General features: G+C 35.8%; 1 protein-coding gene across 1 annotated transcript; it reads left to right on the top strand.

Moving 5' to 3' along the window:
• The first annotated feature begins 2662 nt into the window (after positions 1-2662).
• On the top strand, positions 2663-10496 carry LOC110512312 (gastrula zinc finger protein XlCGF17.1-like). The gene is made up of 2 exons (XM_021592779.2): positions 2663-3325; positions 5754-10496. Exons 1-2 carry the CDS (start codon positions 2983-2985, stop codon positions 6545-6547), a joined length of 1137 nt encoding a protein of 378 aa, XP_021448454.1. The 5' UTR covers positions 2663-2982; the 3' UTR covers positions 6548-10496.
• Positions 10497-18271: the final 7775 nt, after the last annotated feature.

Below are 18271 nucleotides of genomic sequence, written 5' to 3'. Positions count from 1 at the left end.
ACTCTGCGGCTGTTGAACTGATGTTTGGTGTTAAAGGGGCAATATGCAATAGCTACATCCATATTTTGATTTTTTAATTATTTATTTATAGCCATTGATTCTTGAAGAATATAACACATGCTTCATGAGCTTAGTTCAAATGTTGTACCCCATCAGAACCCCAAATAAAACATTTTTTTACTCCAATGTTTAGAAGCAATGTAAATCAACACTGTATAGCCTCAAACCATGGTTAAAATTATAATGTTGATATCATGGATGGTCAGTCCTTGCATCCATAGGTCTGTCTATGAATTTGAAAGTAGTTACATTTCTCCAACCCTATCATCTTATTACCAAAACAGTGTTTGAACTGCAGATTGATTGATTGATGTGTGGGTTTTTTAAACAGCAACAAAATGGCTGCCCAGAGACTTGGTTTTGTAAACAGCTGAGGGATGGGGGAAGGAAAAATGTAACAACTCTTAAATTCATAGAGAAAGCTATTGTAGCCACCGTAACCCAACACCTAGCTACCCAACACCTAGCTACCCCAACACCTAGCTACCCCATCAAGAAGTTCAGACTTCTTTGAGTAACAGTTATATGGTGTTGGTTTGACAGTCGCTGGACCCAGGTTTGAGTTCAGCTCAGGGCTACCCCCCCCCAGAATTCACTACACTATGAATACAAGGACTGGCCATCAATGAAGTCACAATTATGGTTTTAAACCGATTTCAAGGATATATAGTATATTCTAGAATTCATCCATGATCCATCCATTCATGATAGTTTAACCAGGTTTCTAGGGTATATAGTATATTCGAGAATTCATCCATGAGGTCATAATGATAGTTTAACATCTGCTAACCATGTGTATGTGACGAATCAAATCTGATTTGATTTGCGATGAGCCAAATAAAGCCCCCCCAGCCAAACCCTCCCCTAAACCGGACAACGCTTGGCCAATTGTGTGCCGCCCTATGGGACTCCCGATCACAACAGGTTGTGGTACAGTCCGGGATCAAATCCTGATCTGCAGTGACGCCTCTAGCACTGCGATGCAGTACCTTAGATCGCTGTGCCACCCAGGCATGACCTTTTTTTTAATCAATTCTGATGGTTGTTAAAAGTGGGATTTTGACATTACTACCATTATATCAACACACTCAGCACTCCCAACAGCCCCAACTAATAATCTCTTTGGCACTGTAGACATCTAGTGACCACTTGATTCCATGTGACCAAATGTAACAGGGTTATATTGGTGATTCCCCTTGCCACTTTATTGTTAAGCCAATGGGGTTTTGGTCTGACTTTTGTCTTGCCTTCACCTACTCAACATGGCATCTTATTGGCTGGTTTGCGTAGCTTGCTTACGAGGGGGGATGTTCCAGTTAGAATCATCCCAGTGAACAAGCACCAAACCAGCGGTAAATTGTTGGTTGCAAAGCACTGTACATCAAAAGTGATTTTTATACTCTCAAGTGATGATTTAAATTTACAATTTATATCAAATTGTTTGTAAATGTTATTCGAACATCACACATAAGATGCAGCGGTTTTTGGAGAATATTTGTTGTGCATTTTGTTGTAAAGAATTCGCGCCAGTACTAGCTAGCAATTTACTGTGTCTGGTGGGGGCTTAATATATTTTGTACAGTGCGTGAGTGCAGAGTTGGATGGTGAGCCGTGCATTGCATGACGTGCAATTTTGTGCTGTTCCTATCAGGCACATTGTTAAAGATATTATATTGTATATTGTAATTGTATTATTTTGGTAACTAGCCCAGTGAACAAGCACCAAACCAGCGTGCGTGAGTGCAGAGTTGGATGGTGAGCCGTGCATTGCATGACGTGCAATTTTGTGCTGTTCCTATCAGAATAAATCTACATGACTGGTGCTACACGTTGGAGTTCCGTGTCGATGACTGATTATACACAACGCAAGAAGAGTACTGTTACACAAACATTCCTGAGGCTGAGTCTCAAATAGTCGCCTGTCCCTTTTAATAGCCGGGCAATGGCACACATAGCAAATACATTTTGGGTCTAAATTAAAGGAGCTACAATTATAATTTAATTACATATTTTAAATGTCCATAATATCTGCATTAATAGTGGAATGATATTCACAATATTCCTAAACAAATAAATAATCTCGATCTTCTATTGTGTTATTGACTGAATGTTTGTTTATTCCATGTGTAACTCTGTGTTGTTGTTTTTGTCGCACTGCTTTGCTTTATCTTGGGCAGGTCACAGTTGTAAATGAGAACTTGTTCTCAACTGCCCTCCAGGTTAAATAAAGGAGAAATAAATAAAAATACAAAAATGTAGGAGCAGTATTGACCTAGTCTGTTCATGATATACATCTACATGATGTATTGTTACACCATGTAGGAGCAGTATAGACCTAGTTTGTTCATTATTATACATCTACATGATGTATTGTTACACCATGTAGGAGCAGTATAGACCTACAGTAGCTGGCTACTTATTTAGATTTAGTTTGACTTAATGAAACTGCCTTAAATGTGCCGTAGTAAACATTTTTAATCACACTAATCAATCAACACATTCATGTCTTTGTATGTCTCAATATAATAGTATTATTTTATTAAATCCATTTAAAATAATCTTTGTCTGAAAATGAAATATGACCCTCAACTGCGTTTCCCCTCCAGTCAGCAGACGGCGATGTGCGTCTTTCAGGCGACGCTGCCAGCGTGACGTATAATCTAGTGGACGGTTCTTCAGAAACAGCTGGTCAACCACCTCGGTAGCCTGCTAGACGACATAGCCGAAAGATTCAAGCTATTTATACGCTTTCGGTGTATATTACCTACTATGTTTTAGACACACTTCTATCGTATCTACTTGTTCACCTATTTAATTTAATATTACGTTATTTTGTATTAGTCAGCTATAGTAAGTAGCTGGCTGGTTAAATTAACCCTAGCCTAGTCGCTAATGATAGCTAGCTAGCTAACATCCCTGAACATGAGCTCCCTAAACTACTCCCCTCCTGTTAAAGAAGAGGAGGTCTGTTGGACGGAGGAAGAAGCTCTGGGGCTGAACATTGTCGTGAAAGAGGAGAAGAAAGAGGAGGATGTCACAGTAAAAGAAGAAGTAGAGGGTGAGACTGTTACAGTGAAAGAAGAAGCGAAAGGCGTTTCAGTGAAAGAAGAGGAAGACGCGTTCAGAGTGAAAGAGGAGGAGTATGTTACAATAAATGAAGAGGAGGAAGATAAAGAGGAGGATGTCGTTTTTGGAGTGAAGGAAGGGGAGATTACTGTCACATTGAAAGATGAAGAGGAGGAGAAAGGAGATCTGATTAACACCAGTAAGTACTGCCTTAAATGTTCGGAGTTGGCTCGTCAATACCTCTTCAATGGAGGGGCAATAGGATGATGACTGATATGTCTAGAATCAGACGACGTAGATAACAAGTTACCCCTTGTTTTCTCCATTCCGTTTCCAAAAAAATGACATAACATATATATTTGAGAAGGGTCTATATGCTGACCGCAGACTGGGAGGCACGGCATGTAGTGATGGTTTACTACACACCGTGCCCCCCAATAGTGCCATGCGAGAGTTGGGTAGGCTACACCAAAGATTATGATGTACTGACAAGATGTCTCTCCGTTCTAACAAAGGGAGTTGTTGTCCACAAAGCTGCACTGCGGGTTGTCTAGCTCCCACCTATCCTTTCTTTGGATTGGTGGACACATCTTATTATTGTAAACTATTGTTTATATTCTATGAGGGTTGTTGTCGTCAACCGCCTGTATTCAATGGAGAGAGATGCTAAGCTACTAGCATGAATATGCATAGCGATCTGATGACAACTCCTATAGTGTTTTCTAACAAAGTTGTCGGTATGTCACGTGTCCACATAATAACTTAAGCGTTACGAAACTTCTGCTAGATCTAGTAAATCTCATGTAGCAAATAAGCCATTCATTTTGTTGTAGACCAAATTCAACACTTTCCACATTGGGTTGATAGTTGTTTCCACTTGGATACAACCTACTGTAGCCTACTGGCATGACCTAGAGAGATAAAACCACTTGGATACAACCTACTGTAGCCTACTGGCATGATCTTCAGAGATACAATCTACTGTAGCCTACTGGCATGACCTAGAGAGATACAACCTACTGTAGCCTACTGGCATGACCTAGAGAGATACAATCTACTGTAGCCTACTGGCATGACCTAGAGCGATAAAACCACTTGGATACAACCTACTGTAGCCTACTGGCATGACCTTCAGAGATACAATCTACTGTAGCCTACTGGCATGACCTAGAGAGATACAACCTACTGTAGCCTACTGGCATGACCTAGAGAGATACAATCTACTGTAGCCTATTGGCATGACCTAGAGAGATACAACCTACTGTAGCCTACTGGTAGACCACACTATCTAGAAAGTTTATCTGTATTTTTCGTAGCTGTCTACATACCACCACAGACCGATGCACGAAGACCACACTCAATGAGCTGTATTCCGCCATAAACAAACAGGAAAACGCTCATCCAGAGGCGGTGCTCCTAGTGGCCTAGGACTTTAATGCAGGGAAACTTAAATCTGTTTTATCTCACTTCTATCAGCATGTTAAATGTGCAACCAGAGGGAAAAAAACTCGAGACCACCTTTACTCCACACACAGAGACGCGTACAAAGCTCTCCCTCGCCCTCCATTTGGCAAATCTGACCATAATTCTATCTTCCTAATCCCTGTTTATAAGCAATAATGAAAGCAGGAATCACCAGTGACTCGGTCAATAAAACTCTGATGCTTAGTTACAGGACTGTTTTGCTAGCACAGACTGGAATATGTTCCGGGATTCTTCCGGTGGCATTGAGGAGTATACCACATCAGTCATTGGCTTAATCAATAAGTGCATCGATGACGTCCCCACAGTGACTGCACTTACATACCCCAACCAGAAGCCATGGAATACAGGCAACATCCGCACTGAGCTAAAAGGCTAGAGCTGTTGCTTTCAAGGAGCGGGACTCTAACCCGGAAGCTTATAGGAAATCCCTCTATGCCATCCGACAAACCATCAAACAGGCAAAGCATCAATAAGGGACTAAGTTCGAACCGTACTACACCGGCTCTGACGCTCTACCAGACGAGCTAAAGTACTTCTATGCTTGCTTCGAGGCAAATAACACTGAAACATGCATGTGAGTACCAGCTGTTCCAGACGACTGTGTGATCGCGCTCTCAGCAGCCGATCTGAGTAAGACCTTTAAACAGGTCAACATTCATAAGGCCATAGTGCCAGACAGATTACCAGGACGTGTACACTAGGTCTATGTTATTTTTAGGTGAAGTTATGGGCCAATTGGCATACACTTAGTGTACAAACCCTCATTGTCAGGCTGATGGTAAAGCTTGCCAAAGGGCATTTTACTGGTTGAAGTGTTGAAGAATAAAGCAGTTGATTTGTGACCAGTAACACAAATATATTAAGATTCAAAAAAGCCTTACAATTATAATCCAAAAGAAGTGTGAAGTGCACTCATAAGCAACTTGGAAATGGAGGCTATTTTTGCTGTCAGCCTATGAGAACTCCCCTGAGTTTTCCCCCACGGTGGTGAATTAGTGAATAGACACAGGACTTAAAGTGAGTTTCCTTGAGTAGCACTCCCAATATTGCACTTCATGGCTACGCTGTTGGCATAACCTTTTACAGGGGATTTCCTCTGTTGTGGGCCTTTAAACATCTGTCTGACTTTGTTGTTCACACAGGAGAGCGAGGTGACTATCGTGGATTCTCTGGGGAGCCTCAACAACCTCATGATGCTGACGAGGCAGAGAAGAGTCTCTGCAGATCAGGACACCCCAAGAAACACCAGCAGAGACCCAAAGGAAAGAAAACTCACCACTGCTCTGACTGTGGGAAGAGTTTTGTTTTCTCAGGACAATTAAAATCACACCAGAGAACACACACAGGAGAGAAATCATATAGCTGTGATCAATGTGGGAAGAGTTTTACTACATTTAACAATCTGATGATACACCAGAGAACACACACAGGAGAGAAACCTTATAGCTGTGATCAATGTGGGAATAGTTTTGTTTCATCTGGTCTTCTGACTGTACATCAGAGAATACATACAGGAGAGAAACCATATAGCTGTACTCAATGTGGGAAGAGTTTTACTCAGCTAAGCAACCTGATTTCACACCAAAGAATACACACAGGAGAGAAACCTTATAGCTGTACTCAATGTGGGAAGAGTTTTACTCAGTCAACCAGCCTGATATCACACCAGAGAACACACACAGGAGAGAAACCTTATAGCTGTGATGAATGTGGAAAGAGTTTTGCTACATCTAGCAATCTGACACTACACCAGAGAACACACACAGGAGAGAAACCTTTTAGCTGTGATGAATGTGGGAAGAGTTTTACTACATCTAGCAAACTGACTCTACACTACAGAACACACACAGGAGAGAAACCTTTTAGCTGTTCTCAATGTGACAAGAGATACTATGATAAATGTTCTCTGATTACACATCAGAAAATACATGCATGAAGGCGTTGTTTCATGATATCAATGAAATTATGTCACAATGTTGAATGTTTAACAATGTAGAAGGAGTATTTTAATGATGTCACAATGTAGAACCCTAAAAGTTTGCCCCCTGTTATATTGATTTCAACATGATATGGATATTAGCCTCAGGGGGAAAATCCAGGCTCTGAATTGAAAGTACTATTTATATGATTTAACAAAAAGTGAGTAACAAAAAAGTGCTGTCTTACACTTACCATGTTAGTGGCCAACTTTAATCACAAGTTACACTTTAATAAAAATGTAGTAAGATGTTTTCTACAAATTCTCCTCCAACCAGTGATGTACACATTACTCTCAGATTCCGTGTGGTTTTTGAGCTGTTAGTTTTAACAGGACGTGCAACCTCATCTCCCTCCTCTCGGCACAATTGATTTCAACATGATATCGATGAGTGATATCCAAAATGTAGCTGACTGTCTTCTGCAGATTGTCCTCTAACCAGTGAGGTGAAAGATATCTCCCATTCCCATGTGTTTTTTTTAGTTGTGTTAGGTACAACCTGATTTTCCCCCCTAATTGATTTCACTGATTTATTGCCACATGCCAAAACAACAGCGTTTCTGGTTCTTGTGCAGTACGTAAGATGCCTGTTTAAAAAATACAAGTAATATGTATTATTGTGGCAGATGTTTGTGTTTATATAGCTCAATTTATCACAAACTGTTTCTGCATATTGGTTATTAATTTGGAAACATTAAAACTTTGTTTTGACATTGGGCTATCCCACCTAGCAAAATGTAATTGAAAAGACGTTGAGAAGAATACTGCCCGATGTCCAATATACGTTCGGTTTTAGTTGAAGTGAAAGTTGAGAAGATGTCGTTTTTTCAATTCACTTGCAGCCTATACACATGGACGCAGTATAATAAATTGGTCTGTAATCAATTTTATTCGCATTCTTACATCACTCCAGTATTTCTTTGCGACTTTCAAACATCCCACTGTCGAAGAAGCATGTCTCAAATCACCTCATATTTCAAACATTCAGCCTGACAAAAGATACATGTTTTATTATTCCATGCCTCACAATTAAGTTAATTATTCCCAATATATATTAACAAAGGGGTGTACATTTTGTTTTCATATTTACATTTAGTAATAATAATTATTTATGCAACCAACTGACAATTTTTAGGTACAATTATATTGACATTGTTATTCTGCTTTTAGAATATCATTGTTCATTCTCAGATGTGCCAAACCAAATGTACTAGAGAATGAATATTGGGGACTGGGCCCCGATCCAACAACATGCCTATCTAGTGAACCCTGAAAAGAGAGAGAAGCTCTGCAGTGAGGTGGAAAGTTACTACGGATATTGCAGGAGTTTCCTCTTGAAATCAGTGGTAAGGACAACTTGGTTGTTGATTGTCTTCAGGGGGTGTAGTCAAAAAGTTTTGTGTTTAGCCAGTGCGTTGCCATGGATCACAATTTATTTTGACTGCATGTTTTTCCGTATTGGAGATGAGTTTTGTTTGGGCTCGTTTCAAGGGGACGAGAGTTCTAGAAGCTAGTGAGTTTTAGGAAGACGAGAGTTCTAGAAGCTAGTGAGTTAAAAAAATATATATATTGTAGAAAAAAAAAAATATTTAGAAATGTGTTTTTTCTTGTTTTTAATTGTTGACAGCCAGTAGACACCATGTTTATATTGTAGAAGGTGAAGCATTGTAGTTGATTTTAATATGAATTGGAAGTTGTTTTCTGTTGGTGGTGAGTAAACTTGTCCAACAAAAGTATAGGATATATTTGTTGTCTTTAGGGAGAAGTTGTTACAGGCTTTGGTTTTTCCATTTATGTTTTGAGGTTGGACTTTAGCACATATAGCTCGTTAGCACTGTGAGGGAATTTTCTGTTAAACCTTACTAATGCATGTGTAGCAAAATATAATTATTTAAGCCGAGGCATTGGGCTTGAGATTGGTAAAGAACCTAACTCCTATAACATAGAAAAGTGTGTTGATATAGGCCTGTTCTAACTGTTCTGGGTGTGTAGAATGAACCCATGATGTTCAGACACTCAGCCAAGAATATGACAGAAACTGACTGGTTCCTCTTGATCCTCCACAGAGTAAAGGTTATATCCTGCACACCAGTAACAGAGCTATTGTTTTGGAGCCTGTTTCTGGGGAAAGATTGTGGTGGAGAAATCAGAATTAGCTAAGTAACATAGATAATTAAGATGTCTTATCTGCAGAATATGCTGATATGAACTATTGACCTCTTGCTATTAGAATGTCTCCTTTCTGACTCTGGTGTTGGCAGCCGCACTTCCTCCCTCAAATGGGCCTCAGTCACCTTGGGTCCAAAGAGGGGAGAAGTCAGGCTTATCCATCACATGTTCCTGTTGCTATGCAGAATATCAGCATCGATCACATGTCCCTGTTGCTAGGCAGAATGTTAGCATCTATCACATGTCCCTGTTGCTGGGCAGAATATCAGCATCGATCACCTGTCCCTGTTGCTAGGCAGAATATCAGCATCTTTCACATGTCTCTGTTGCTATGCAGAACATCAGCATCGATCACATGTCCCTGTTGCTAGGCAGAATATCAGTATCGATCACATGTCCCTGTTGCTAGGCAGAATATCAGTATCTATCACATGTCCCTGTTGCTAGGCAGAATATCAGCAGGGAGGAAGGCAAAAGAGATCAGAAGGAAACATTGTTTCCATATGTGGACTGTGTGTTTATTGCGAAACATGTGAAGGGATGGCATGACTAATGGGGAACCAATCACTTGTCTCCACAGTGTCTGTGAGTCAGTCACCTCCTCCTAGGGGGAGATTGTATTTGGGGCCCAAGGCCTGGCACAGGATGTGTGGGGTTGGTGTTTGGAACCATTGCACGTCATCTCTGAAGTTGCACCTATCTTGAGGTAGTGTATAACCCAGAAGCAAGCCTCCTTGTTATTGATTATGGGTAGAATTTCCACCACGGCAACTAGGGCGAACCGATTGGTATCACCTCGTTAGTCAGAATGTGTTGGCTTGTCCATCTTGGTTGTATGTTTCATCCAATTGTTAATATTGTAATCAATGACATTTCCTTAGGGTGCTCATTAGTCTTTCAGTTGTTATTCTTCTGTTTTTTATCCTCTTATATTGTGTAGTAAATATGTCTGTTTATTTTCATTGTTTTTTATACATTTTTTCCTGTGAAGTCATTGTGTTGCCTCCATGTCTGAAATGTGGTGTATAAAAAGCTTGATTTGATTTGAACATATTGTAAAACATATGAACCCAATGACTGACCAATCAACAAACTCTTGCTAAACCAATGAACAAATATGTGCAAAAGCAACACATATCTTGGTCCATCTTAGTATGAAAAACAGTATAAATTCACTAAATCTTCCACTATGTCAATATAGTGCATGGTATGTAAGTTTAGTATCACTTTTCAACCAACCCAGTGCATTTGTTGAAAATGAAAAATGTTAAAATCAACATTACGTCAAAGGATTCAACTACTGAAAACTGAAACAAACATTTGGATCAAACAGATAAATCCCATTGGACATTAGGTTTGATTCAGACCCTTCCAGCATGGCCAGAGATGTAACTTATAAGCACAGAACCAACACAGACCTTTCATGCATGACTAAAAACACATAAGTATTAGATCTACTGCCCTGGTCTAGTAGGTCACTGCATCAGACACCATTCACAATGCTGGCTGAGGTAACGAGTACGAGAAAAACATGTTATTTCCTAATTGTAAAAAAAAACCTCCATTATCAACTAGTCTTTCACTGTTTAACCAGAATAACATGAGTTGTGTCCTTCAAACTGTTAGTCCATAATCATATTCAGCTACTTAGATGTCATGTATTGTCATGTTATGTTCTCTATAATGAAACATCACCAAGTGAAATAAAGTTGATAAGATACTCTTAATAGACATTAAATACAAAATGGTTGGTCAGAAATCATTAATTATCATGTTGCTCTCATGAAATTAACTAAATATTTGAATAATTGCAAGGATATGATTTGCATATTGCACATGGACCGTAAGAAATCCTGAATGTATTGAAATGCCTGGAGGGGAAGTGTTAATTCATAACCCATCATTTATACCTGTTAATTCATAACCTATAATTTATACCTGTTAATTCATAACCCATCAATTATACCTGTTAATTCATAACCCATCATGTATGCCTGTTAGTTCATAACCCATCATTTATACCTGTTCATTCATAACATAATAATTGCAAGGATATGATTTGCATATTGCACATGGACCGTAAGAAATCCTGAATGTATTGAAATAACTGGAGGGGAAGTGTTAATTCATAACCCATCATTTATACCTGTTAATTCATAACCTATAATTTATACCTGTTAATTCATAACCCATCAATTATACCTGTTAATTCATAACCCATCATGTATACCTGTTAGTTCATAACCCATCATTTATACCTGTTCATTCATAATCCATCATTTATACCTGTTAATTCATAACCCATCATTTATACCTGTTAGTTCATAACCCATCATTTATACCTGTTAATTCATAACCCATCAATTATACCTGTTAATTCATAACCCATAATTTATACCTGTTAATACATAACCCACCATTTATACCTGTTCATTCACAACCCATCATTTATACCTGTTAATTCATAACCCATCATTTATACCTGTTAGTTCATAACCCATCATTTATACCTGTTAATTCATAACCCATCAATTATACCTGTTAATTCATAACCCATAATTTATACCTGTTAATACATAACCCACCATTTATACCTGTTAATTCACAACCCATCATTAATACCTGTTCATTCATAACCCATCATTTATACCTGTTAATTCATAACCCATCATTTAAACCTTTTAATTAATAACCCATCATTTAAACCTTTTAATTAATAACCCATCATTTATACCTGTTAATTCATAACCCATAATTTATACCTGTTAGTTCATAACCCATCATTTATACCTGTTAGTTCATAACCCATAATTTATACATTTCAGTTCATAACCCACCATGTATACATGTTAATTCATAACATAATAATTGCAAGGATATGATTTGCATATTGCACATGGACTGTAAGAAATCCTGAATGTATTGAAATGCCTGGAGGGGAAGTGTTAATTCATAACCCATCATTTATACCTGTTAATTCATAACCCATCAATTATACCTGTTAATTCATAACCCATCATGTATACCTGTTAGTTCATAACCCATCATTTATACCTGTTCATTCATAATCCATCATTTATACCTGTTAATTCATAACCCATCATTTATACCTGTTAGTTCATAACCCATCATTTATACCTGTTAATTCATAACCCATCAATTATACCTGTTAATTCATAACCCATAATTTATACCTGTTAATACATAACCCACCATTTATACCTGTTCATTCACAACCCATCATTTATACCTGTTAGTTCATAACCCATCATTAATACCTGTTCATTCATAACCCATCATTTATACCTGTTAATTCATAACCCATCATTTAAACCTTTTAATTAATAACCCATCATTTATACCTGTTAATTCATAACCCATCATTTATACCTGTTAGTTCATAACCCATCATTTATAACTGTTAGTTCATAACCCATCATTTTTACCTATTAGTTCATAACCCATCATTTAAACCTTTTAATTAATAACCCATCATTTATACCTGTTAATTCATAACCCATAATTTATACCTGTTAGTTCATAACCCATCATTTATAACTGTTAGTTCATAACCCATCATTTTTACCTATTAGTTCATAACCCATCATTTATACCTGTTAATTCATATCCCATCATTTATACCTGTTAGTTCATAACCCATCATTTATACCTGTTAGTTCATAACCCATAATTTATACCTTTCAGTTCATAACCCACCATGTATACATGTTAATTCATAACATAATAATTGCAAGGATATGATTTGCATATTGCACATGGACCGTAAGAAATCCTGAATGTATTGAAATGCCTGGAGGGGAAGTGTTAATTCATAACCCATCATTTATACCTGTTAATTCATAACCTATAATTTATACCTGTTAATTCATAACCCATCAATTATACCTGTTAATTCATAACCCATCATGTATACCTGTTAGTTCATAACCCATCATTTATACCTGTTCATTCATAATCCATCATTTATACCTGTTAATTCATAACCCATCATTTATACCTGTTAGTTCATAACCCATCATTTATACCTGTTAATTCATAACCCATCAATTATACCTGTTAATTCATAACCCATAATTTATACCTGTTAATACATAACCCACCATTTATACCTGTTCATTCACAACCCATCATTTATACCTGTTAGTTCATAACCCATCATTAATACCTGTTCATTCATAACCCATCATTTATACCTGTTAATTCATAACCCATCATTTAAACCTTTTAATTAATAACCCATCATTTAAACCTTTTAATTAATAACCCATCATTTATACCTGTTAATTCATAACCCATAATTTATACCTGTTAGTTCATAACCCATCATTTATACCTGTTAGTTCATAACCCATAATTTATACATTTCAGTTCATAACCCACCATGTATACATGTTAATTCATAACATAATAATTGCAAGGATATGATTTGCATATTGCACATGGACCGTAAGAAATCCTGAATGTATTGAAATGCCTGGAGGGGAAGTGTTAATTCATAACCCATCATTTATACCTGTTAATTCATAACCTATAATTTATACCTGTTAATTCATAACCCATCAATTATACCTGTTAATTCATAACCCATCATGTATACCTGTTAGTTCATAACCCATCATTTATACCTGTTCATTCATAATCCATCATTTATACCTGTTAATTCATAACCCATCATTTATACCTGTTAGTTCATAACCCATCATTTATACCTGTTAATTCATAACCCATCAATTATACCTGTTAATTCATAACCCATCATTTATACCTGTTAATACATAACCCACCATTTATACCTGTTCATTCACAACCCATCATTTATACCTGTTAGTTCATAACCCATCATTAATACCTGTTCATTCATAACCCATCATTTATACCTGTTAATTCATAACCCATCATTTAAACCTTTTAATTAATAACCCATCATTTAAACCTTTTAATTAATAACCCATCATTTATACCTGTTAATTCATAACCCATAATTTATACCTGTTAGTTCATAACCCATCATTTATAACTGTTAGTTCATAACCCATCATTTTTACCTATTAGTTCATAACCCATCATTTATACCTGTTAATTCATATCCCATCATTTATACCTGTTAGTTCATAACCCATCATTTATACCTGTTAGTTCATAACCCATAATTTATACCTTTCAGTTCATAACCCACCATGTATACATGTTAATTCATAACCCGTCATTTATACCTTTTAATTAATAACCCATCATTTATACCTGTTAATTCATAACCAATCGTTTATACCTGTTAGTTCATAACCCATCATTTATACCTGTTCATTCATAACCCATCATTTATACCTGTTCATTCATAACCCATCATTTATACCTGTTAATTCATAAACCATCATTTATAACTGTTAGTTCATAACCCATCATTTTTACCTATTAGCTCATAACCCATCATTTATACCTATTAATTCATATCCCATCATTTATACCTGTTAGTTCATAACCCATCATTTATACATTTTAGTTCATAACCCACCATGTATACATGTTAATTCATAACCCGTCATTTATACCTTTTAATTAATAACCCATCATTTATACCTGTTAATTCATAACCAATCGTTTATACCTGTTAGTTCATAACCCATCATTTATACCTGTTCATTCATAACCCATCATTTATACCTGTTAATTCATTACCCGTCATTTATACCTGTTAGTTCATAACCCGTCATTTTTACCCTTTCATTCATAACCCATCATTTATACCCGTTCATTCATAACCCATCATTTATACCTGTTCATTCATAGCCCATCATTTCCACCTGTTAGTTCATAACCCATCATTTCAACCTTTTAATTCATAACCCATCATTTATGCCTGTTAATTCATAACCCCTCATTTAAACCCGTTAGTTCATAACCCATCATTAATACCTGTTAATTCTTAACCCATCATTTATACCTGTTCATTCATAGCCCATCATTTATACATGTTAATTCATAACCCATCATTCATACCTGTTAGTTCATATCCCATCATGTATACCTGTTAATTCATAACCCATCATTTATACCTGTTAATTCATAAGCCATCATTTATACCTTTTAGTTCATAACCCACCATTTATACCTGTTAATTCATAAACCATCATTTATACCTGTTAGTTCATAACCCATCATTTATACCTGTTAGTTCATAACCCATCATTTATACATGTTAATTCATAACCCATAATTTATACCTTTTAGTACATAACCCACCATTTATACCTGTTAACTCATAAACCATCATTTATACCTGTTAGTTCATAACCCATCATTTATACCTGTTAGTTCATAACCCATCATTTATACCTGTTAATTCATAACCCATCATTTAAACCTTTTAATTCATAACCCATCATTTATACCTGTTCATTCATAACCCATCATTAAAATATTTTAATTCATAACCCATCATAATATCTGTTCATTCCTAACCCATCATTTATAACTGTTAATTACTAACCCATCATTTATACCTGTTAGTTCATAACCCATCATTAATACCTGTTAATTCATATCCCATCATTTATACCTGTTAGTTCATAAACCATCATTTATACATGTTAATTCATAACCCGTCATTTATACCTGTTAGTTCATAACCCATCATGTATACCTGTTCATTCATAACCCATCATTTAAACCTGTAAATTCATAACCCATCATTTATACCTGTTAATTCATAACCCATCATTTATACCTGTTAATTCATAAACCATCATTTATACATGTTAGTTCATAACCCATCATTTATACCTGTTCATTCATAACCCATCATTTATACCTGTTAATTCATTACCCGTCATTTATACCTGTTCATTCATAGCCCATCATTTCCACCTGTTAGTTCATAACCCATCATTTCAACCTTTTAATTCATAACCCATCATTTATACCTGTTAATTCATAACCCCTCATTTAAACCCGTTAGTTCATAACCCATCATTAATACCTGTTAATTCTTAACCCATCATTTATACCTGTTCATTCATATCCCATCATTTATACATGTTAATTCATAACCCATCATTTATACCTGTTAGTTCATATCCCATCATGTATACCTGTTCATTCATAACCCATCATTTATACCTGTTAATTCATAAGCCATCATTTATACCTTTTAGTTCATAACCCACCATTTATACCTGTTAATTCATAAACCATCATTTATACCTGTTAGTTCATAACCCATCATTTATACCTGTTAGTTCATAACCCATAATTTATACCTTTCAGTTCATAACCCACCATGTATACATGTTAATTCATAACCCGTCATTTATACCTTTTAATTAATAACCCATCATTTATACCTGTTCATTCATAACCCATCATTTATACCTGTTAATTCATTACCTGTCATTTATACCTGTTAGTTCATAACCCATCATTTATACCTGTTCGTTCATAACCCATCATTTATACCTGTTCATTCATAACCCATCATTTATACCTGTTCATTCATAACCAATCATTTATACCTGTTCATTCATAGCCCATCATTTCCACCTGTTAGTTCATAACCCATCATTTCAACCTTTTAATTCATAACCCATCATTTATACCTGTTAATTCATAACCCCTCATTTAAACCCGTTAGTTCATAACCCATCATTAATACCTGTTAATTCTTAACCCATCATTTATACCTGTTCATTCATATCCCATCATTTATACATGTTAATTCATAACCCATCATTTATACCTGTTAGTTCATATCCCATCATGTATACCTGTTCATTCATAACCCATCATTTATACCTGTTAATTCATAAGCCATCATTTATACCTTTTAGTTCATAACCCACCATTTATACCTGTTAATTCATAAACCATCATTTATACCTGTTAGTTCATAACCCATCATTTATACCTGTTAGTTCATAACCCATAATTTATACCTTTCAGTTCATAACCCACCATGTATACATGTTAATTCATAACCCGTCATTTATACCTTTTAATTAATAACCCATCATTTATACCTGTTAATTCATAACCAATCGTTTATACCTGTTAGTTCATAACCCATCATTTATACCTGTTCATTCATAACCCATCATTTATACCTGTTCATTCATAACCCATCATTTATACCTGTTAATTCATAAACCATCATTTATAACTGTTAGTTCATAACCCATCATTTTTACCTATTAGCTCATAACCCATCATTTATACCTATTAATTCATATCCCATCATTTATACCTGTTAGTTCATAACCCATCATTTATACATTTTAGTTCATAACCCACCATGTATACATGTTAATTCATAACCCGTCATTTATACCTTTTAATTAATAACCCATCATTTATACCTGTTAATTCATAACCAATCGTTTATACCTGTTAGTTCATAACCCATCATTTATACCTGTTCATTCATAACCCATCATTTATACCTGTTAATTCATTACCCGTCATTTATACCTGTTAGTTCATAACCCGTCATTTTTACCCTTTCATTCATAACCCATCATTTATACCCGTTCATTCATAACCCATCATTTATACCTGTTCATTCATAGCCCATCATTTCCACCTGTTAGTTCATAACCCATCATTTCAACCTTTTAATTCATAACCCATCATTTATGCCTGTTAATTCATAACCCCTCATTTAAACCCGTTAGTTCATAACCCATCATTAATACCTGTTAATTCTTAACCCATCATTTATACCTGTTCATTCATAGCCCATCATTTATACATGTTAATTCATAACCCATCATTCATACCTGTTAGTTCATATCCCATCATGTATACCTGTTAATTCATAACCCATCATTTATACCTGTTAATTCATAAGCCATCATTTATACCTTTTAGTTCATAACCCACCATTTATACCTGTTAATTCATAAACCATCATTTATACCTGTTAGTTCATAACCCATCATTTATACCTGTTAGTTCATAACCCATCATTTATACATGTTAATTCATAACCCATCATTTATACCTTTTAGTTCATAACCCACCATTTATACCTGTTAACTCATAAACCATCATTTATACCTGTTAGTTCATAACCCATCATTTATACCTGTTAGTTCATAACCCATCATTTATACCTGTTAATTCATAACCCATCATTTAAACCTTTTAATTCATAACCCATCATTTATACCTGTTCATTCATAACCCATCATTAAAATATTTTAATTCATAACCCATCATAATATCTGTTCATTCCTAACCCATCATTTATAACTGTTAATTACTAACCCATCATTTATACCTGTTAGTTCATAACCCATCATTAATACCTGTTAATTCATATCCCATCATTTATACCTGTTAGTTCATAAACCATCATTTATACATGTTAATTCATAACCCGTCATTTATACCTGTTAGTTCATAACCCATCATGTATACCTGTTCATTCATAACCCATCATTTAAACCTGTAAATTCATAACCCATCATTTATACCTGTTAATTCATAACCCATCATTTA

This window comes from Oncorhynchus mykiss, chromosome 7, assembly GCF_013265735.2.
Source record: "Oncorhynchus mykiss isolate Arlee chromosome 7, USDA_OmykA_1.1, whole genome shotgun sequence".
Taxonomy (NCBI): domain Eukaryota; kingdom Metazoa; phylum Chordata; class Actinopteri; order Salmoniformes; family Salmonidae; genus Oncorhynchus; species Oncorhynchus mykiss.
The sequence above is the reverse complement of the archived record's forward strand: the minus strand, read 5'-3'. Positions and strand labels throughout refer to the sequence as shown.

Excerpts from the sequence above, each read along its gene's own strand:
- LOC110512312 (XM_021592779.2), top strand. The coding sequence starts at position 2,983 with ATGAGCTCCCTAAACTACTCCCCTCCTGTTAAAGAAGAGGAGGTCTGT. Across the intron at positions 3,326-5,753 it reads AGGAGATCTGATTAACACCA|GAGAGCGAGGTGACTATCGT; the intron begins GTAAGTACTGCC and ends TTGTTCACACAG.